Source organism: Pinus tabuliformis, chromosome 9 (genome assembly GCF_031772625.1).
Source record: "Pinus tabuliformis cultivar Carrire ecotype Pingquan chromosome 9, CPIR1, whole genome shotgun sequence".
NCBI classification, from domain to species: Eukaryota; Viridiplantae; Streptophyta; class Pinopsida; order Pinales; family Pinaceae; genus Pinus; species Pinus tabuliformis.
This window is the reverse complement of record NC_142307.1, coordinates 1,623,663,578-1,623,686,030: the sequence shown is the minus strand read 5'-3', so window position 1 is coordinate 1,623,686,030 and position 22,453 is coordinate 1,623,663,578. Positions and strand designations below refer to the sequence as shown.

At 37.4% G+C, this 22,453-nt stretch overlaps 1 protein-coding gene across 1 annotated transcript; it reads right to left on the bottom strand.

Moving 5' to 3' along the window:
* Positions 1–1,699: 1,699 nt before the first annotated feature.
* Positions 1,700–22,391, bottom strand: LOC149155026 (uncharacterized). The gene is made up of 4 exons (XM_089444299.1): positions 22,248–22,391; positions 21,501–21,870; positions 2,054–2,175; positions 1,700–1,967 (listed from the first exon to the last, which is right to left on the bottom strand). The coding sequence occupies exons 1-4, from the start codon at positions 22,389–22,391 to the stop codon at positions 1,770–1,772; spliced, it is 834 nt and encodes a 277-aa protein (XP_089300425.1). The 3' UTR covers positions 1,700–1,769.
* Between the last annotated feature and the right edge of the window lie 62 nt (positions 22,392–22,453).

Here is a 22,453-nt window from a genome sequence, read left to right as displayed (position 1 = left end):
GTAATGACATATATAGTCGGTTTGGGACAAGTAAAACACATGGCGATGGGAAAAGTGGCCGCAGAGAATGTAAGAAGAATTTTTTTTTATAGCAGCGTGAATGTAATGTAATGTAATGCAATAATGTAATGTAATGTAATGCAATAGGGGCAAAATATACGAAGCAGCGTTAAAGGGGAAAATGTTATGTTTTTTTTGCTGTTGAAAATGTAATGTAATATGCAGCATGCGTATGTAATTTTCTTTTGTTGAATATGAAAGAGGACATGCTTGTTGAATATGAAAGAGGACACAACAGTGTATTTTCTAGCAGAGACAGAGCATTTTTTTTTGTAATGCACAGCAGTGCAGAGACAAAGTGTCTTTTCCAGCAGAGACAAAAGCATTTTTTTTGTAATGCACAGCAGTCTATGAAAGGAAGAATTTTGTAATAGCTATCCTATTAATGAATAGGAGTTTCTTTTTATGTGTGTTGTTGAAACCGTGTCCTTTGGAAACAATTTTTTTTGTTCCTCTGTGTTAAAAACATAGCATTATCCTCTATTCATTTTGTTTGGAATTATCAGAAATTACCAACATTTAATACCTCCAAAACTAAAAAAACCAAAAAAATTGTCAGAAATTACCAACATTTAATACCTCCAAAACTAAAAAACCAAAAAACTAAAAAACTTCTTAGACATTGCTACACAATACAGATCTCATTCTGAGATCTGAAAGACTATGATGCAAAAGCAAAAAATTGTTTTAGATGCAAAAAAGTGCAGAGTGGCATTATTTTTCAGTTTCTGTATATACTGAGCAAATTTTATTTCTCTATTAAGTTGTCATTCATTCAGCCATTGTGGTTTCAGTTGGCTTGGGAGAAGGAAATCTGGTTTTTGTGGTGCGTATGGATCCTTGTTTCTGTTAAGAAGTACGGAGAACATCGTTCTGTAGTTTGGAAAGGAGGGTTGTTTAGTTTTTTAGTTGATCAAGTAGTAGTATATGTCAAAAAATTATGAAGTATCTAATGTGAATACTCAAATTTATCCCAAAAACGTAAATAAATAACTATTTGATAAAAGGAAAACACATATATAAAAGAACTAAAAGGAAATTTTGGATGACAATTCAGATATTTGTGGATGGATTTTACACAAATCGTGACTAGAACGAGTAGAACAAGGCAAAATCCCAACAAGTTCTGCGAATTTGCTTGGATTTAATCTCTCAGCGATCCGAGGAAGATATACATCCCAGAGGTTTGGCACAGTAAAAAATTTCTGAAAACTGTATGAGTTGTTGCTTATATTTTTCAGCTCACAATCCTCAATTTTGAGAGATTCTTGAGGCATGAAAGTTGAAAGTATTCACTTCATACTTTTTACCTTAGCATCAAAACCAATTCGTTTTGGTGAAAAATTGGTGCGGTAATGCATTTGGATTTCGATTTGAAATGCACAGGTTGGCGGAGAGTTAATGCAGCCGCAGTCGACGTAACGTGCAGCCGGAGAGGAGGTGAAGGAGAGGGAACCGGCGGACGAGGCGCGACGGGAGGTTCCGGTGATGTCGCATCAGTCAGAGTCATGCCGGAATAATACACTTTTCAGATGACCGGTTAAATTCATCATCGAAAACGAAATATAATTCTATAATTGATATAATTTTACAAGTTAATTTTTATTGAAAATGGGATACAATTTTACAAGTTAAGACGTAAATTGAAGGCGTAAATTAAGAAATAAGACTATTACAACAACGCTCACGTAACAAAAATCAGTGGTTCTTCATTCCACTTGCATAGGCTGAGTTGATTGCCGTTCCGTTTCTCCAAAAACATATTCATTTGCTTGATCAGATTGTTGAGAGGATTGTCTAATGCTAGTGAGAGCCTGTACCGCGGTCACAGGTGTCTGTGCTGCTTGAGCGGCCTGTTGAGCTTGAACCATTTGAGCTTGAGCCACATCTGCTTGACTCTTCGCCCCCTGAGGATAACAATAGGCTTATCTATTACCCATTGGAATCCTAAGAAGAGGAAATGTAATAGATAGAGAACAATAGAATAACATACCAGCAAGGCTTGTGGATCTTGTGTGCTAGAAGCCAAGGACTGAGCAACTGACATCTGAGAAACAGCAGCGGAAGCCATTTGATTGGCCAATCCAAACATCACTTGTTGCTCCACAGTTAAACCTGCCAAAATCAAAATAAAATAGAAACATTACACGCTTTTTTAAATAAATTTGCCCAGGAAAATGAACCTCTAAAGCATATGTAGGCTAGTAAATAGGGACTTTTATGTTCCAATGAATTAAAAAAACCATTCATGGAGGGGGTAAAGATGGAAGATAAAACGAGGAAGCATATCAACTACGAAAGTGTCACAAGGGCTACGAACGATTGTATTTCCATTGGATGAACTTCTAAAGCATATGTAGGCTAGTAAATAGGGAATTTTATTTTCCCAAGAATTAAAAAACCATTGATGGAGGGGGTAATGATGGAAGATAAAACGAGGAAGCATATCAACCAGGAAGGTGTCACAAGGGCTACGAACGATTGTATTTCCATTGGATGATAATGTCGTACTGCACTAGATTGGTCTTCAATGAAGAAAACCAACGCCAAATGTTATATTCAACTTTATTTTTGGATAATAACAGGGGAAAACCAACGCATAATGTTATATTCAACTTTATTGTTGGATAATAACAAGCACAACCACATTTACTGGTGGATAGTAACCAGCACAACCGCATTAGTAAATGTGGTTGATATATGCTGATAAGTATTATTTTCTACAACCGTATTAGTAAATGTGGTTGATATATGCTGATAAGTATTATTTTCTATAGTAAATGTGGTTGATATATGCTGATAAGTATTATTTTCTACCTTTAATAAGGTAGAATAGACAAAAAGGTAGAATAGACGACGCTTAAGTGAATTTCAAAAATACATTAGCTAATCTTTTAAGATCCAAACTAAATTATTTATAAAAATGAGCAGAGTATGAATACGACATTAAAAATGTCCTTATGTATACAATCATTCATTATCGTTCCATTAAAATGTACTTATGCATGCTATCATCCACATGGTTAAATATCTTTTTCTCTATTCTTCTTTTCAAGAACCCTGGATCTTTTGTTAATCCAGAAATGACTGATATGTGAAATTCAAAAGGGTCCACAACAACAAAGTGAATGGCATATCATTAATAACCACCACTTGAATGGCATATAATTAAGCATCGTTAGATGTCCACCATTACATTATTTTGACATTGACATAATGGATTACACGAGGTGTCGACCATTACATAACATTGGATTATTTTCTCCAAAAAGAAATTGAAAAAGTAAAGCATACAAATGATAAACTGAACTAAGCATGTTACAAATTCATATGCATAAAAATATATTAAAAATTTATGCATATAAGCTTGTAAATAGTTCAGTTTACTAGAGTAAAACATATTACAAATTAAAATAAATAAGATCATATATTACAAATTTTATATGCTAAAAAGAAATATTAAGTGAATTTGTGGTTGATTTTATTATCTGGGGTAAGAGAAAAACATATGAACCCTAATCTAATATCATTTGCGGTTAACCCTAATTTGATTAGGACTGCATGGTGAATTCCCATGTGAACCATTTGTACTTCTGTGGATGGTATGGTACTGTGATGATATTTCTGTGGATGAAAATTTATGATTTGTGATATTCACTATACTTATGCACTGGTCCTTAAATTCCCAGGCAGATTTAAGAGAACCGTGGTGAACATTGCTTTCAATATACACAAACATGAGACATATGATAGAAAAACCAAACCTTAAACCTAAATCTAATATCCATTACAAAATGCAGTACTCCCTTTTTAATTCTCTCGCTCTTTTTCACAATTGCAGAGTCTCACAAACATAAAGAGTAATGAAACTCTGAATTGAGCAATGTCAGAGCCAAGCCGCGGTGATGAAACTAGCGGATGGGAGAATGGAGAGTTCTGTAAAATTTATTAATTATATTTTGGAATTAAAACCTGGTAACCTCGTATTGCAACTGAAAAGCTGTTAAAACTGCTACAATTTCATCCATTGGATTGTGATTGTGTATAAGATGAAGAATATTCTGCCACGATTAAATCTCAGCCATTCATAATTTGTTATTTTATAAAGAATGAAAATTCTTGCACCCTAATTCCAATATAGACCACTCTTATTATGGAAGGGCGGAAATGGGGGGAAGGAGTCCTCATGAGTAATCAATAACGCTTTTTTTTCAGAAGAAAAAAAACGTCATAGCTTTATATTAAGGATATATAAAGGTCTAGAATACAAAAGAAAAAAAACGTCATAGCTTTATATTAAGGATATATAAAGGTCTAGAATACAAAAACTGAGAGAGACTGATACGGCTGGATGCCCAGACCTCATTCATATTGCTGTATGACAGTTCTATACCCAGACCTCATTCATATTGCTGTATGACAGTTCTATACCAGCAGGACTAATGCCTAACCATCCTTATCAGAAAGACCCGGATCAGGAGAGCGACATAAGATAATATGGGAAGAGCCTAAAACTTCTCCCGGACCAAAACTTTACACACTATACCAAAAAAGTAAACCATCAAGGACATATGGATGAAACAGTTGCGCCCAGCCTGCTGAAAAGAGGAACCATGTTCAAAAAGAACATGTGACATAGAGATGTTAAGCTCCAAGTTTATTAGTTTTCTAACAAGAGAGTCTGCTTGTAGATCTAAAATGACGACATCAAAAGAGAAACATATTTATACAAAAAATTGTCAATGGAGGGACTCATGATAGGCCAGAATACGCTGGAAGATAGCCTGGATAGGCTCCTTAGAGTCTTGGAAAGTGTGCGCATTCCTCCAGATCCATAGATGCCAGAAGGTGATTATGAACAACTATCTCCTAGAGGGGGGTTGCCCACTCCACCAAAGAAAGCCTTCCTGAACAAAAGAGAAACGGATGAGAGGGAAAACAAAATGCATAGACAAATCATACCAGATTTTAAGGGACGCTGGGCAGTGGAAGAACATATGTAGATTTGCTTCCGAAGCTTTCAGGCACATCGAGCATCTGCTAGGTCCCTGCCAACATCTCCTTTGCAATGTCTCCCATGTGAGGTTTTTATTCCAGAATAACAACCAGGAGAAGATAACCATCTTCATCGGACAAGCAGCTTTCCAAAAGCACGTAGGAAAAAGAGGATGTGGATTCCCTGAAACAACATAAAACATGTCTTCATAAATGTTCTTAACGCTGACCGGCTTATGGATGGACCATACCAAGCTGTCATGAGCGCCTGTCCTGGAGACCCCCAAGCATATACGTCGCTCCTTTGCCGACAACCATAAAGGAGCTAATCAATAACGCTTTATGTTCATTGGAAGTTTTCATTTTGCCAAGTATCTTTGTTAAGCGTCTTATCATCATGTTAAGTGTCTTCGTTAAGCGTCTTATACAAGGGAAGAAGCCAAAGTTATTACATGGCATAGGCATAAAATCCAAACCCTACTTACATTCTAACCTAACCATAATTTTAAAGCGTAGTCTAACTAATAGACATAACGACTTTTTGGCTGGAACCTGAAAATACAAATTTTTAATAAGATTATGAATTTTTATTCTTTAAAATGCACGTTTGAATGCATAAATGGATTCAAAAGTGTAAAATACCACGAGGTTCTCAATCTTTGAGAATTAAAAAACTTGAACTTGCGATTTTTTTTTTTGCTGGATTTTGGACAAAAATTGATTGGTTTGAATTGATGACTGGTTAAACCAGTTGATTAGAAAACTTCACCCAATTATTTTGATAGGAAAATTAATTTTAAGATTGATTGGTTTGGAACATAATTGGTACTAATCCGCTGCAACTGGGTGATTTTTCTCCAACAAAGCTTGTTAGAACCCACATGTGTGAGGGGAGTGTAAGACCCAAAATGGTAGTTTTTTAGTTGGTTTAGAACAATGTTTCTTTCCCAAAACAACCCGATTTTTCTCCAACAAAGCTTGTTAGAACCCACATGTGTGAGGGGAGTGTAAGACCCAAAATGGTAGTTTTTCAGTTGGTTTAGAACAATGTTTCTTTTCCAAAACAACCCCCTCGACTATAAAACCAACGCCCTCCTAAACCCTAAGCTTAAACAAAAAAAACTAACCAACCCTCTCCCAAGATGTTTGGAAGTGGTTCCAACTTTATTGGACTTCATATGAAGAAAGTAAAATTTCATATCCCACTCAAAATTCAATAAATTTAAATAACTTTATAAATTGATTGGTGATATATGAAGACTCGAGGGCATGAATCTTAATGTTGATGATATTGGTTATTAATTGGCAATATTGATTGTTAAACCCTCTTCCATCGGGTGAACAAAAATGCACACTTCACTTAAACCAAAATCATTTTTGGTTAGACATGTTAAGCTTTTTCAATTCCAACCAAAATCATTGATTAGACATATTAAGATTTTTCAATGGAACCAAAATCATTGGTTAAAGAAGCCACAATTGCCGGTTCCTCACCCTACCAACCCTTATTCATTCTAGTATGTAGATAGATTGCGAATATGGTCCAAGTAATTAATGCCCAAGTCTCTTTTGGATCCCAGCTCCAATAAGATCCCCATGCTTCATTGGCCCATATTGCTCCAGAAAGAGTACCTATAGTTGAAAGAGTAGACATACTAAGTTTTTTCAATTACCATCTTATTATAAAGCTCAAGTGATGATGTTTATGTATCTTTGGTTGACGATCCCATTTCTCATAGTGGTGAATTAATGATGAGTTCGATGAATGATCATTTTGACCAGTGATTTATAGTAAGTTAGTAGCCCAATAGCTTCAGACATCGTCTTTTTTGGACTCAAAGGCTAATTAATTAATAGTCTAGAATCATGGTTTTAATATATATATATATATATATATTTATTCAAATCCAATTCATTGTATCCAATTCAATTCGATGAATGATCATTTGGACCAATGATTTATAGTAAGTTAGTAGCCCAATAGCTTCAGACATCGTTTTTTTTGGACTCAAAGGCTAATTAATTAATAGTCCAGAATCATGGTTTGAATATATATATATATATATATATATATATATATATCCAATTCATTGCATCCAATTCAATTCAATAATTGATTTCGATCCTTTTGGGTTGAAGCCAAGTTAGTAAGGTGGGCTAGCTCAAAACCCCGTTCCAATTTTTAAAAAATTAATAGTCTAGAATCATGGTTTGAATATATATATATATATATATCCAATTCATTGTATCCAATTCAATTCAATAATTGATTTCGATCCTTTTGGGTTGAAGCCAAGTTAGTAAGGTGGGCTAGCTCAAAACCCGGTTCCAATTTTTAAAACTATGGTTCTGACAAAATCCAAGCTAGGCACCAAACCCAAACTAGGTAAAAATACTCATTTTAGTGTACACGATGGTATCATCACCCAACCATATATAAGTTATTGTCATCTCCACCACCCACCCATAAATAACCTACTATCATCTCCTCAAAGGAGGGAGACATACTTAGATAACTAATTGTCCAACATGAAACCATAACCATGGCCGTCCATAAATATTGTATCCTTACTTCTATAAAGATCATATCCTTGGTTTTAATATATTTAGATACATTGACATGCCACAAATTCCTATATATATCCTCAAAGGAAGGTAACATACTTGGATAACTAATTGTCCAACCTGAAACCATAACCATGGTCATCCATAAATATTGTATCCTTACTTCTATAAAGATCATATCCTTGGTTTTAATATATTTAGATACATTGACATGTCACAAATTACTATATATTTATATAGACTCACTATATAACTTGCCAAAGTATGACCAATGTGCCTTCAATAAAGGAGGGAAGCACATAGACTCACTATTTAACTATTTAAGGCTACATGCCCTATGTTGTATCATTGCTAATGACACCTCAAGTCAGATCTTCACATCTTCATTGCGATGGAAAGGGCTCAATTAGATAGAGCTACCCCTTAGCTCAAGCCCAAATAATCGACTAAAAGGGAGTAAGAGTAAGAGGCCTAAAAAACTAGTTCTATTAACGAGGTCAACACAAACAACTCTTTGTTCAAAGTGAAACCTTGACTTTTGTCACCAAAAGATATTATTGCACGGATAACACTCAATAATGAGGACCTTCACTACATACGTAGAGCTTATTACCAAGACTAGGACCTTGCTTAAGCATAACTATTGGCACCCAAAGCCCCTTATCCCAAGCCCACCTAGATATTTGAAGGAAGAGCAATCCCTATCATTCAAAAAAAGCGGGCCCCATTAGTGAGGTCGACCCTTAGAAGGAAGAGCATGCCCTAGAATTCAACAAGAGCGAGCCCCATTAGTGAGGTCCACCCTCATCCCTAGTCTAGGTTAGTGAGGTCTACCCTTATCTCTAGTTTAAGTTCAACCTTGTTCGATTGAAAATGCCTCTAGTGCATGTCAATAAGGCCATTTGTTGGTTGGGGGGATGTTGAAGAATGTAACTAGGTCCAGTCTTCATAATTGCACTTGAGTCATAATGAAATATATATATATATATATATATATATATATAGAAAGAAAAATAAAATTTATTATTAAATAAATTGACTTATAAAGCACGGGTTTCATGCTTGGGTCAACCCTCCATTATAGGCTTTTTTTTATTTTTAGAGCCAAAGTCAAATCTTGTAATGTAAAAAGCTTCCTCCATCCAGTCACCTTACAAGTCGGCCTCTAAACTAATCTTCTATAAGTCGGCCTCAGAAAGTGCTCATGTTGGCTCATTTCTTAGTCGAAAACAACTATAAATATACATGTAAATTTCGCTAAACAAGAGGGAGAAGCAACATGTTTAGTTAGTTGCAGAGCAAGATAATTTCGAGATTGAAGGAATATAATTGTAGGCCGAGAAATCTGAACTATCATAGAACTGAAGCATGATTGGATCAAAGCATGATTAGGGATCTCACGGGACCAAAGCATCAGTAGACTTCCACAGGATTGAAGCATGAATAGGTTGTCACAGGACCGAAGCAAGAATAGGTTGCTATAGGAACAAAGTATAATTAGGCTACCACAAAACTCAAGTATGACAATTCTGAAGTATGAGATGACATAGTTGTAATATTGAAGCAGAATACTGAAGTTTGTCAAGAATTGTTAGACTATGTTGCGGGAACAAAGTATTATAGAACAAAATACTTAATCTAGGACTCAAAACTGAAGCATGATGTGACAAGGTTGACTTGATGGATGGAAGAAGTCTTCGGTTTAGGTTATGAGGGTCTTGGTCATCTTTGTTTTATTTTGAATCTACTGAAGGAAGAGTTCTTGACTGGGTTTTCCCTTACCTAGGGGATTTTCCCTGGCTGTGTGCTTACATCTTGTGTCCTCCTTTGTTTATTGAATGGCATTATACTTGACAATAAGGATAAGATAAATTGAAAGAAGAAAAACTAATAATGAAACATCACAAGATAATGTCATAATAAGAGAAATCAATTAATTTTCCATCCTAATGGATTTCTGAACATGGTATCAAAGCTATGGTGGAAGAAGGTTGAATATCACCTTGTTGGCAAAAAGGAAAAATAGTCTTGGAAGAAAAAGGTTACTCCTTGATCTACAAAAAAATGAGCGAAGACATAAAACTTATGTTTGAAGGTCTAATGGTTAATAAAGGAGCCCATGAAAAATTGAGTTGTTTGGAGAGTAAAGCAAAGGTGTAAGGTGACGGGAAGCAGATTTTGGGGGTTAACCAAAATTCCTTTCCCTTAAAAAATATCGATCTTGAGGCTTGTGGGTTATGGGTCCACTAAGCGTTTCAAAAGCATCTCTTTAGGCTTTAAGCCTTTAAACCGTGGACTTATACTTCATCAGAGCAATTATACTATCGAGTATTTTTCACCATCGGAGGCTTTTTAAATACATGGTTAGCCTTAAAACCCGCATCCATACATATATCGGATCTACACGGAAATACATCGGAAAACACAGGAACAAGTGCCGAAGCCCTTAGTACCGGAATTCAAATATTACCAGCCCGAATCTATATATCATCGGGTCCGTTCCTTTTTGCTTTCCCACAACACTGTTCCAACGCCGACCTCCGATTACTAACACCTCCATTTCGCCGATCAGTCCATTGACGTTGTCGCTGCATCGCTCATCGCATGTCGCATATTGACGATATCGCTGTCGGCATATCACTTATCGACTATTCAACTTTGTCGTCCCTTGACCTCTGTCAAATGTGATTGTCGATCACACCTGGGCCATTGATCTGGGCTTCTGATCTGACGGTCCAAGATCCATCGCTTTATTGCTGATTGCTCTGTGATGATGGTTGGGTTTCGATAACACCCTAAGGGCTCCGCCGATGCGATAAAGGATCTGGACCGTTGATCTTTCAGATTCAACGGTTCCTGTGTATTCTTGTCATTTCCTTTTTTACTTAATCTCGCTTGGCTTTGAAGGGTTTCTGTGTTAAACACAGTTTTGGCACACTCTGTCAAGCACACACAAATTTCATAAATATCTCTGGGTCGCCATCGATCCTTCTCGTGATCGATGTTCAAACAAATTGCAACATTTGAACACACACTTACAACTATATATATATATATATATATATATATATATATGAAACACACAAGGGCACACAGTTTCATGCTAAACACACATTTTCCTGTTATTCACAGCATAGCTACAAATCTAAGCAATTTCAGCCTTAGTAATAGGTTCTCCTCTCGACTATATTGTGGTCACTCTCTGTTACATGAGTTCTATTCTATGCTCTCTCCTTAACACTTGAACACGCAGGTTCAACACACACACACACACATATATATGGAAGCATTGTTGGATTGGATCACGGAAGGATCCGATCAATCCTCTAACAAAAGCCCCAAAGCTCTTGTTACGCATACATGCATATGAACACATGGAAGATTACATTAATAAGTCTCCTCGAGACTTTATCCATTCCATCTTTTTCTTTGTTTTAAAATAGAAAAGTCCCTGTTTTTCTCCCCTGTTCCACGTGCTCCTCTTCGCTCCGCTTTGGATTCCTCCATTAATTAAGGGTGCTAGATGCTCCTACATCAGACTCTCGAGGCACAAAAATTTATGACCTTCTGGTCATATGCTTCTCCTTGTCCTTAGCAATTCTACCCAGTACCCACTTCACTTCTTCAGTGGAATTGCCTTCATGATCTTTGTGAGCTGCAACCAACCTTTGTAGTAACAGTCCTCCCCTGCTACATGATACCTCACCAAGCCATCCTCACTCAGTCTTTTGGCATCCTTCAGGTTCTCTCCTCTGGAACCATATGAGCACTCCATGCTCTAGGTTGCTGCAACTTGTCTCACCTTTTGCTGCCACTATCTGCACGACACTAAGATCATAAACTCTCCAACTTTAAAAAACTATACCTCCCGCTCCTCCTTCTTTCTCTCTGGAATCCTTCTCTTAGGAATTTCTTTAATCTTCCTTTGTGTGCAGAATCTTCATCTGCTCTGATACCACTTGATGGGAAGAAGATTTTGGGGGTTAACCAAAATTCCTTTCCCTTAGAAATATTGATCTTGAGGCCTGTGGGTTATGGTTCCACTAAGCCTTTCGGAAGCGTCTCTTTAGGCTTTAAGCCTTTAAACCGTGGACTTATACTTCATCGGAGCAATTATACAATCGGGTCTTTTTCACCATCGGATGATTTTTAAATACATGGTTAGCCTTAAAACCCACGTCCATACATACATCGGGTCTACAGGGAAATACACCGGAAAACACAGGAACAAGCGCTGAAGCCCTTAGTACCAGACTTCAAATATTACTAGCCCGAATATATATATCGTCGGGTCCGTTTCTTATCGCTTTCTTGCAACGCTGTTCCAACATCGACCTCCGATTACTAACACCTCCATTTCAACGATCGGTCCATTGGCATTGTCAGCGCATCGCTCATCGCATGTCACCTATCGACGATATCGTTGTCGGCATATCGCTTATCGGCTATTCAACTCCGCCGTATCTTGACCTCTGTCAAATGCGATTGCTGATCACACCTAGGCCATCGATCTAGGTTTCTGATCTGACGGTCCAAGATCCATCGCTTTATCGCTAATCGCTCTGCGATGATGGTTGGGTTCAATAACACCCTAAGGGCTTCGTCGATGCGATAAAGGATCTGGACCGTTGATCTTTAAAATTCAACGGTTCCTGTGTATTCTTGCTATTTCCTCTTTTACTTAATCTTGCTTGGATTTGAAGGGTTTTTGTGTTAAACACAGTTCTGCCACACTTTGTCAAGCACGCATAAATTTCATAAATATCTCTGGGTCGCCATCCATCCTTCTCGTGATCGATGGTTGAACAACCTGCAACATTTGAACACACTTACAACTAGGAAATGAAGACATTAACACACACACACACACACACATATATGAAACACACACAAGCGCACAATTTCATGCTAAACACACATTTTCCTATTATTCACAACATAGCAACAAATCTAAGGCATTTTAGCCTTAGTAATGGGTTCTCCTCTCAGCTACATTGTGGTCACTCTCTGTTACATGAGTTCTATTCTATGCTTTCTCCTTAACACTTGAACACGCAGGTTCAACACATATATATATGGAAACATTGTTGGATCGGATCACGGAAGGATTCGATCAATCCTCTAACAAAAGTCCCAAAGCTCTCGTTACACGTACATGCATATGAACACATGGCATATTACATTAACAAGTCTCCTTGAGACTTTATCCATTCCATATTTTTCTCTGTTTTAAAATAGAAAAGTTCCTATTTTGCTCCCCTGGTCCACATGCACCTCTTCGCTCCGCTTTGGATTCCTCCATTAATTAAGGGGCTGGATGCTCTTGCATCATAAGGCTCCTTTAAATAGTCTGGAATCATCATATTTTCTGTGCCACAAAACGTGTGAATATATCATCACCAGTCATCAAAGAAGCAAGCTATAATGATAAAAGATCCTCTACTAAAAAAAAATATGAATCTCGACAGTGATATAGAAAGCTGACGCTGGAAGATGAGTATATATCTTATAAAGACTGTCATATAGATATACATTCAAAGGTAGAAATCCAAATGAAAAGATATTGATCCTAGTAACCAAAAAGGGCATTCATCCTAGGCACATTCAAAATATGGACAATATTCGATCTTAAAGCCTCCTCACACAAAGGGCATTCAACAAACCAACTCAAAGAAATCAAATATAAAATATCATGGCTGAATTCAAAGAGAGAACTTGGCAAGGAATCCCATGAGGTTTGTTAAGGAACATATCTAGGTACGTCTTAGATTATACACATTATTATCTTAATACAAAAGGTATGTTCATTATCTTTTGAAATTTGCGTTACATTACTAACATCGTTATGTCAAAGGTATTTTGAATCTTAAAAGATTCTTATTTGGGTGATTAATCATTAGATTGAATCTACCCCCATTAAAATCATTCATCTTTTTGTGGAACCCTAAAAAGGTTCTATGTAAAACCATAACCTAAGGGTATGTCGATGCTAATGTGAAAAACCTAACCTACTTAGGGTTATTGATGAAATCTAGAAAATACTATTCTTTTGATGTTTGAGGTTTTGATGATAGAAACCCTTGTCCTCCAGGGTTGGATGGTAATCCTAGACCTTTAGGGTTTTTGGTAAATTAGGGTTTATTAGAAAAACCCTTATGATATCTAAAATAAGATCTTGGGAATGAAACCCTAGGTGTATGTTTGATTGAAACCCTAGCCTGATCAAAATTGTTGTCTAACTTTAATGTGTTGATATTTGTGTCACGAGTTTGTTTGATAAACATTTCTATGATGTGTGCATGATTATGAAATCCTAGATATGTATATTGTTATAGACATTTTTGTGCCTCGCGTCATGGAGCATGGAATGTCAATAATTACAGGGATCCTCAGTCCCTAAACATGTTGTTCTTACCCCTAAAAGAACAAGGTCATCAAACAACAACACTTCCAATCAGTTCTCCACCTGAAAACACTTCAAAACAGGCTAATTTTGGATCATGTCAGCTGCTCCACTGAGCTTCTGCGCTAGAATGCAACTGTTCCTCCTTGTACCTGCGCTGGAAGTCAAGATTAATGAAGGCTACCTGCGCTGGGCGAGATTGGCCAAGTGGCACAGTCATCCTGCAAGGTGTCAACTGCCCAGGAAGCTTCCAAACTGACACTTGGTTCATGAGATTCGCCCTGTGATGAGTAAGAGGTACTTGATCACCATGTGTAAGCAAAGATCTCCAAGTGGACTCAAGAACTGAAGATTAACTGAAGAGGGAGAGGACACTAGTCAGCTCTATGCCAGCCTCAAGCTGACTCATCCTCTCTTCTTCTCTCCTATATATAGAGCTCTTCTATGAGGTCTAAGGAGGCTGGAATTTTGTGTAAAGCAAGGAGGTGCTGTTGGATTACAGTTAGAGCTATTGGGTGATTGTTTTACTAGAGGTGAAGAGGAGAGTTCTTGCTGCTGGGGAGGTGCTGCTGGATTGGAGCCATCATTGGTTGTAACCTTCTCAGAACCCTGTTACTTCTATCAATAAAGTTTTGCATGTTCTCCTATATACTTGCATTGCATTGATGTATTGTATTTACATGTATATTTGATTCACTCTAATCCATGTATCAGTTATGAGTACTTGTATCTTGTAGTTTCCTCTCTTGTTTTGTGCAGGATCTGTGTGTAGCTGGACCGGCAAAGAGAGCAAAGAGTTAGGAACAAGAGACAAAGAGAGAGGACAAGGATCGACTAAGCGAAAGACACCAGGTTGGTTAATCTTTTCTTCCTTCTCTCTGTACTTTCATAAAGGAAAACATCAAAGCTTTACTTTCAGTTGTTGCTAAAGACTGTCACCTTTAGAGTAGGGATAGGGTCATCCGCATCGGATACTTTTCCCCACAACATATATGTGCTAACCTAATTATTGATGATCATAGTTCTAGGGTTTGTAACTAAGCCCTAGTCGAAGTGTGATATTCTAGGATATGATGTTTAGCCTTGATGATGAATCTAGGGTTTACAACAAACCCTAGTAGAAGTTGGTCATATTGTTGAAACCTTAGATTGTGCTATAATTGGTTTTGACTATTGATATCTAAGGTTTATTATCTCAAAGATGGAATCTAGGGTTTGCATTAAATCCTAGTAGAAGTCTAACATATGAATTCTGAAAATTGTTAGATGCATTGTTTGTTTGAATTGCTTCTAGGGTTTGCAATATATCATTAAAGAGTTTGTCATATCTCTAAAAGAAATATTAAGGCCTTAGATATAATGAGATTGATATCTTGATTAAATTACTAATGTGATCTAGTGCTTGTAAAAAACCAGAGCAAGAAAGTATAAAAGTATATGTCTCTTAGTGATTATGAACGTAAAGTATAAAAGTATATGTCTCTTAGTGATTATGAACGTAAGTCTAGGTATTTGTTTTCTAAAGTATAATGCTTCCATTATTGTATGATTTTAATATGGTTAACTTCATGCTTCTATATATGTATTTGGTTGTACTTGCTATCTAAGGTGTGCAAGTACATAATCTTGAAGATATTCGTAAGAAAAGTTGACTTGATTGGCAAGCATGACGAAGGAAGTTATATGAATGATGATGATAAAGATGACTATGATAAGAAGGATGGAAGCCATAAAATATTCTCCGATATCATAGAAAGTAGTTAATATCCCTAACTTAAGAGGGAGCTTGGATAAAATAAAGGGTATATCTCCCAAGTTGAGAGGGAGGGCGTATTATAGTAAGGATGGATACCTTTAAGAAGAAATTGGAGAATGTATATTGAGGTGTTGCTAAAAGAAGGAAGGAAAGCAGGATCGTGTTGTAGAATATGTTGCTACATGTGAAGTAGGAAAATAAGTTGTATTATTGAGTAAAATTATATCAAGATTTGTTTGGGAAGCATCTAAGTCCTACTGTGATAAATTGTGAAGCAACATCAAGATGTTTGAAGACCCCAAAGGTTTTTGTTTACTTATGTACTCGAAAGGTTGTTACTAATTGGGGTTGTGGTTGTACAAGTAAATATATTAGAGTTTTGGAAACATGTTTTACATGCTTGATGTTAATGATTTGTTTGATTGGGAGAGATTTGTTACCGATTTGAATAATCGAGGCTGTTGATGTTGTTTGTGTAATACACATTGCTTGGGAGGACATCTAGGCGACCTGTGTGTTGATGTCTAGTTAGCTAAGTAGGGAGGGTGGCCTTGGTCATAGAGATTTGACCTTGCATTACACACTAGATCCTGAGGTCGATGGTTAGCAAGTAAGCCTAATGGTAACTAAAGTGTATGGAAGCTTTAGTCCATCTTAGTCCCACCCAGATAGATTACCTTGGTCAGGAATCTAGTCCATGGCACTAAGTGCACCTAAATTCTTCATAAATCATGTGTTTTGAGATCTTCCATGTACCTCTATAGATATATGTAAGTATGGATACCTCCCTAGTTAAGAAGGAGTGTTGAAGAATGTAACTAGATCCGATACTCATAATTGTACTTGATTCATAATGAAATATATTTATCTAAAGAAAGAAATTTTATTATTATTATTAATTAAATTGACTTATTAAAGCATGGGTTTCATGCTCGGGTCAATTGTCATAGGTCAAGCCTCCATTGTAAGCTTTTAGGATTTTTAGAGTCAAATTCAAATCTATTTTGTGATGTCAAAAGCTTCCTCCATCAAGTCACCTTGCATGTCAGCCTCAGAAACTACTCGTGTCGGCTCATTTCTTAATCATAAACAACTATAAATAGACATTTAAACTTCGCTCAACAAGAGGGAGAAGCAACAAGTTTGGTTAGTTGTAAAGCAAGATAATTAGAAGATTGAAGGAATATAATTACGGGCCGAGACATCTGAAATATCAAAAAACTGATGCATGATTGGTTCGAAGCATGATTAGGGATCTCATAGGACCAAAGCATCAATAGGCTACCAAAGGATCGAAGCATGAGTAGGTTGTCACAAGACTGAAGCAAGAATATGCTGCTACAGGAGCAAAGTATGATTAGCCTACCACATAACTGAAGTATGACACTACTAAAGTATAATTGAAGCATGACATAGTTGTAAGATTGAAGCAAAATACCAAATTTTGTCTAGGATTGCTAGACTATGTTGCACAAACAAAGTATTATATAACAAAACACTCAATACAGGAATCATAAGTGAAGCGTGATGTGACATGGTTGACTTGATGGATGGAAGAAGTCTTTGGTCTAGGTTATGAGGGTCTTGGTCATCTTGGTTTTGTTTTGAATCTATTGAAGGAAGAGTTCTTGACTGGGTTTTCCCCTACCTAGGGGTTTTCCCCTACCTAGGGGTTTTTCCCTGACTGTGTGCTACATCTCGTGTCCTCCTCTATTTATTGATTGACATTAGTCTTGATGATAAAAACAAGATAAATTCAAAGAATAAAAACTAATAATGAAACATCACAAGATAATGTCATAATAAGAGAAATCAATTAATTTTCCATCCTAATGGATTTCTCAACAGGGGAGGGGTTCTTCATTCTAACCAAGTTTCCTATTTTCTTCTGTCAAGTTTGAAGAAATATTTTAGTTAGAATAATCCTTGAAAAATACTGCAAGATTTGTAAAGAAAAACCATTGGGAAATAAGGTTTATTTTCTACACAAACAAACCATTCCTAAATAAGCTATTCCCCTTATGAGTAGCTTGGCTTCAATTGGGGATATATTGACATCGTTCTGCTTTCAAATAATGTGATAGAATGGTGGCACAAGTATCAATTAAACTCACTTCAAGGTAAGGAAGAGTGGATGATATGAGAATTTATTGCAATGCCCTTCAACTATCTCAAATTTCAAAGCACAAGTAAACTACCGATCTCAAATTCTCTTAGAAGGGTAACTCCCATTTGTGTTAACTATTGACTGGGTTTGTCGTTTGTCAAGGGTATTTGAAGCAAAACCTTCATATAACACTGCCATGAAAAGGAGCATGGAGATCTCGAGTTTCGACTGTAAGGCACCTTAGCTCATGCTCACACTCGCCAGCTAGAAGGAAGTAGGAGGCAGGCCCCATAAGTAATAGTCTGATTAGTAAAACCAACCCTTAGCTCTAGCCTGATTTCAACCCTTGTTCGATTGAAATTTCCTCTAACGAATGTCCATAAGGCCTTGAAGGGCCCTCTTGGTTGGTTTGTCGGTTGATTTACTTCGTTCTAGTCAACTAGCCTATTTTCCCCTCTAATTCCTGCCAGATTTGCAAAGAAAACGCACATGGGAAACCTGCTCTATTTCCTACATGAATGGAACAAACTATTTCCTTGTGACTAGTTTGGAAAATTGGTGGCTCTATTTGCTACATGAATCAAATAGGCTATTTCCTTGTGAGTAGTTTGGCTTTAACCGGTGGAATATTAACAACGTACATAAGCAAAGCCACCACAAGGTAACACAAAGTTGCATTGCAGATCGGGTTCCACTATCCCACCTAATCTTTGCTGATGATTTGCTGGTGATTGGAAAATTTGATCCCTTAGAATGGTAGGCAATATTTGATATTCTTCAAGACTTTGGACTTGTTTCGAGCCTCTACATAAATCATAACAAGATCATACTGATCTCAAATGAGCTCGAAGCGCCACAAATTTTGGAGATACAAACATTTTTGACGTAGAGATCAAACATTTGGATGGGGCTTTAAACATTTGGGTTTTTTTTCTGAAGTCAAATGGCTACAATAACAAGGATTGGGCTTGGATACTCAATAAAATTGACAAGAGGCTTAATTTGTGGACTCCCAAATGGATAACATTAGGAGGACAACTTATCCTCATAAAATCAGTTCTCCACAACATTCCAATTTTCTGGATGCATATTTACAAAATTCCAATGGGTGTAGTCTACAAAATCAATTCCATGGTTTCCCATTTTTTGTGGGTAGGTACACAAAAAGAATGAAAAATCCATCTTGCTAGCATGGAGATGCTCAATCTGCTGATCACTCTTGGTGGTTAGGGCCTAAAAGATTTGGCTTCTTTCAATATGGCTCTTCTCCTAATTTTTTTTGGAGGGTTGTTTGCAGTAATGGACTTTGGCATCATATCGTAAAGACTAAATACTTACAGAACAAAGATCTTATTAGTTGGTTGCATGATGGTGCTCCGATCCTCCCCACATCTCACAATCTTGCCGTAGTCTTCTTAAGACCAAGCATTGGTTTTTTGGGAACCTCAGATGGGATGTAGGCTCAAGCTCTATTCCATAGATTGACTTGGATATGTTCTCAGGTATGTCTGGCTCTCATCTACTATCTCTTACTCTCATTAATTATCTTCATAATATGGGCATTTTTGTGATTAAATATATGGCAGACACATCTCTTTGCGCTTCTTTCTACACTCATTGGAAAGATGCAAATGAACTTGAGATGCGAGATCCATCGATACCGGAATGGAAATCTTATATATCTATCCTAAAGCTCTCTGGGATAATTCTCTCTCCTAAAGAAGACAAATTGATATGGTTTGGAGGCACTCAACAAGGAAAGGTTATTGTCAAGGAGGCATATCAGCTAATCTTCCAGCCCTCTAAACAAGTTCAGGTTTTTTCTTGGCTAACCCGTGCATGGAAATGAAATTTCCCTCTTAAACTCAAATGCTTTGCCTAGCTAGTGGTGCATAAACAGATTCTCACTTGGGATATCATGTGCAAAAGGGGCTCCCAAGACCTGAGTAGTTGTGGACATTGTCTATCCTTCGGAGAGGACATCAGCCATATTTTCATCCATTTCCCTTTTGCCTCATTGGTTTGGATTTCAGTGCTTCATCAACTTGGTTCTCCAACAGATTGGGACCGTTGTGACATTGCCTCTTGCCTTGGTAGATGGTCAGCAGATCATTCACACCACATGTATTTGGTATTCTTCATCATTTGGGGAATTTGGAGGTCAAGGAATACCCTTATTTTTGACCAAGTGAGACCGGACATCTGGTAGACCAGCTGCAAAATAATTTCATTCTATATGGAATTTTCCTCATCCTCGCTTTCTAATCCAAAATGTCCTCCTCCTCATGACATTTGGTCAGTCTTCCTGGTCAATTTTTTTTTATGGTGGCTCGTCCTTTGGTCTTTGTGGATGTGGCATGGCCATTCACTTAGGGCCATCACGCTCTACAAATTTCATTGGAACTGTGGCTTTGGATCCAACAGCCGTGTAGAGTTACTGGCTCTCTGGGGGATCCTTTATTGTGCCACTTGGCTTGGTCTTGGGGAGCTCACTGTTTTTGGAGACTCCAAGTCTATTATTGATTGGGTAAATATGAGAGGCTCCCTCAACTCCCCTGTTCTCGAGCCTTGGAAATTAAGAATTAGAGCCCTGATCTCTGAATTCCAGTCTTTCTATCTCCCACATCTATCGAATTCAAAATAGCGAAGCATACCGTTTATCAAAGGCTGGCTGCTCTTGGGGGACTGACTGGATCTCCTTCCAGTCCTTTGACAATGGCATCCTTCTAGGGGAAGGACAAATTCCAATTTAAGATCTAACCTTTCCTGGTCCGGACTGTCTTTATCCTAGCCTGTGGTCTGATTTGATTGCTGGAAGTTTTTCGTCATATCAGTATGACGAGTCCTCTATTTCATCATTATTCCTCGTTCTTCTGGATTGCTGGAGGCTTCCACTTTTTTGTTTGGTTGGATGACTATATTTCAGATTCCTCGTTCTTCTGGATTGCTGGAGGCTTACATTTCCACTTTTTTGTTTGGCTGGATGACTATCTTTCACTTCTGTTTGCTGGGCCATTTAGATAGCCTTTGGTCTTCTGGTTTGCAGGATAAATCATTTTTACCTTTTGTAATGGCTTATTGAAGTGTCTCTATCTTGACCTAGTTCTAAGTTTTCAGCCCACGGATCCAGTGGATTGAATGTATGTTCTCTGTTATCATGCTCCGCTTCAGGCGAAATAGTGATATAGGCACTTTCTTTATTTTTAATAGAAAGAGGTTTTTTCTGTTTGAAAAAAAAAAGGTAACGCAGAGTCGATGAGATATAAGAACATATTGCAATTATGAAGATTATTGCATTTATGAAGATTAAAGAGCAGTTTTCTTCAGCTACTTCAAAGTTCAAGAGGCAGGTAAGCTGCTGAGTTCAAATTCTTCTGAGATGAGTAACTCCGTTGTGTGTTAACTATTGGCTGGGTTTGCCCTTCTCAGGGAAATCTGAAGCTAAGCTGGCCTGTAACTTTGCCATGAAAAGGCCATGAAACGGGTAGAGAGATTACAAGTTTCAATTGTTGAATTACCATACATGAGATTAACATTCAACTAACATTCAACTAGAAAACTAAAAGGGTATGATCTCAAAAATTACTCTTTCAGAATTAATTAAATACCGTTACCTCCAGGCTGCTGGAATGAGGGCACACTACTTGGTTGTAGTACATTCCCTCTTGGATTAAGCCTTGCACTAGCAGAGCTTTGATTGGAGGCCACGGTTTGCTCTGCTATCTGCGCGCCCAAGACTTGTGCTGTAATAACTGCTTGGTCCATCTGCTTCTGAGCATCAGATTTCTGCTCCTCAACAGCAGTAGCCGCTGCCTGACGAGCGGCGAGTCCTGCTGCTTGCTTACCACCTTCTTGCTGTGCAAACAGCTGCTCAGCAGCTCGCCGACCCTTATCTTGAGCTTCTAATTGCTTGGTATAAGCACGTTTGATTACTTCCTGAGCTTCCTGCTGGGCTACAAACGCCTCTTTCGCTGCCTCTTTTGCCTACAAGTGTCCCAAAAGAGAGAATGGTATTTTGGTCAAGATAACCTAAAATTAGTGTCCAAATTTACTGCCAAACAACGAACCGGTACAAAGAGGCCGATTGTATTGATCTAATTTACACGAATTTTCTTGAAATGTTCCTCATTGTGTATTCATTGATACATTCCTTAAAACTTTAACTTCTGAGTCTGAGTCATATATAGAGCTCATTCAAAGATTTAAAGACACATTCATTCAAAACTTTAACTTCTGAGTCTCAGTCATATATAGAGCTATATACGAGATGAGTCATTCCTCTTTAAATCCCAAACTTTGAAAGAAAATTTAATTAGAAAACTGATCACTGTTACGAAGAAAATTATGGAATTCAGATATACCTCTTCTTGGACTTGGAAAGGATTGAAATTCTGTGCATCTTTTGATTCACCTGCAGTTTGCTGCTGTTGTACACCCTTTTCTTTTTCTGTAGCAGATGGCCGTGATGCTTGCGAGTACTGGTCCGTTGTCTTTGCTGACGCCATTTTATGATCTTAAGCTCGTGTCGCAGGCTGCAGCTTACAGCAAAAGGCTGAAGGTGTCAGAC

Bases quoted from the DNA above. Each gene is read 5' to 3' on its own strand.
- LOC149155026 (XM_089444299.1), bottom strand. From the start codon at position 22,391: ATGGCGTCAGCAAAGACAACGGACCAGTACTCGCAAGCATCACGGCCA. The intron at 21,871-22,247 runs GTATATCTGAAT...GGACACTTGTAG, and splicing joins CTTTCCAAGTCCAAGAAGAG to GCAAAAGAGGCAGCGAAAGA. The intron at 1,968-2,053 runs GTATGTTATTCT...TGTTATCCTCAG, and splicing joins AAGATCCACAAGCCTTGCTG to GGGGCGAAGAGTCAAGCAGA.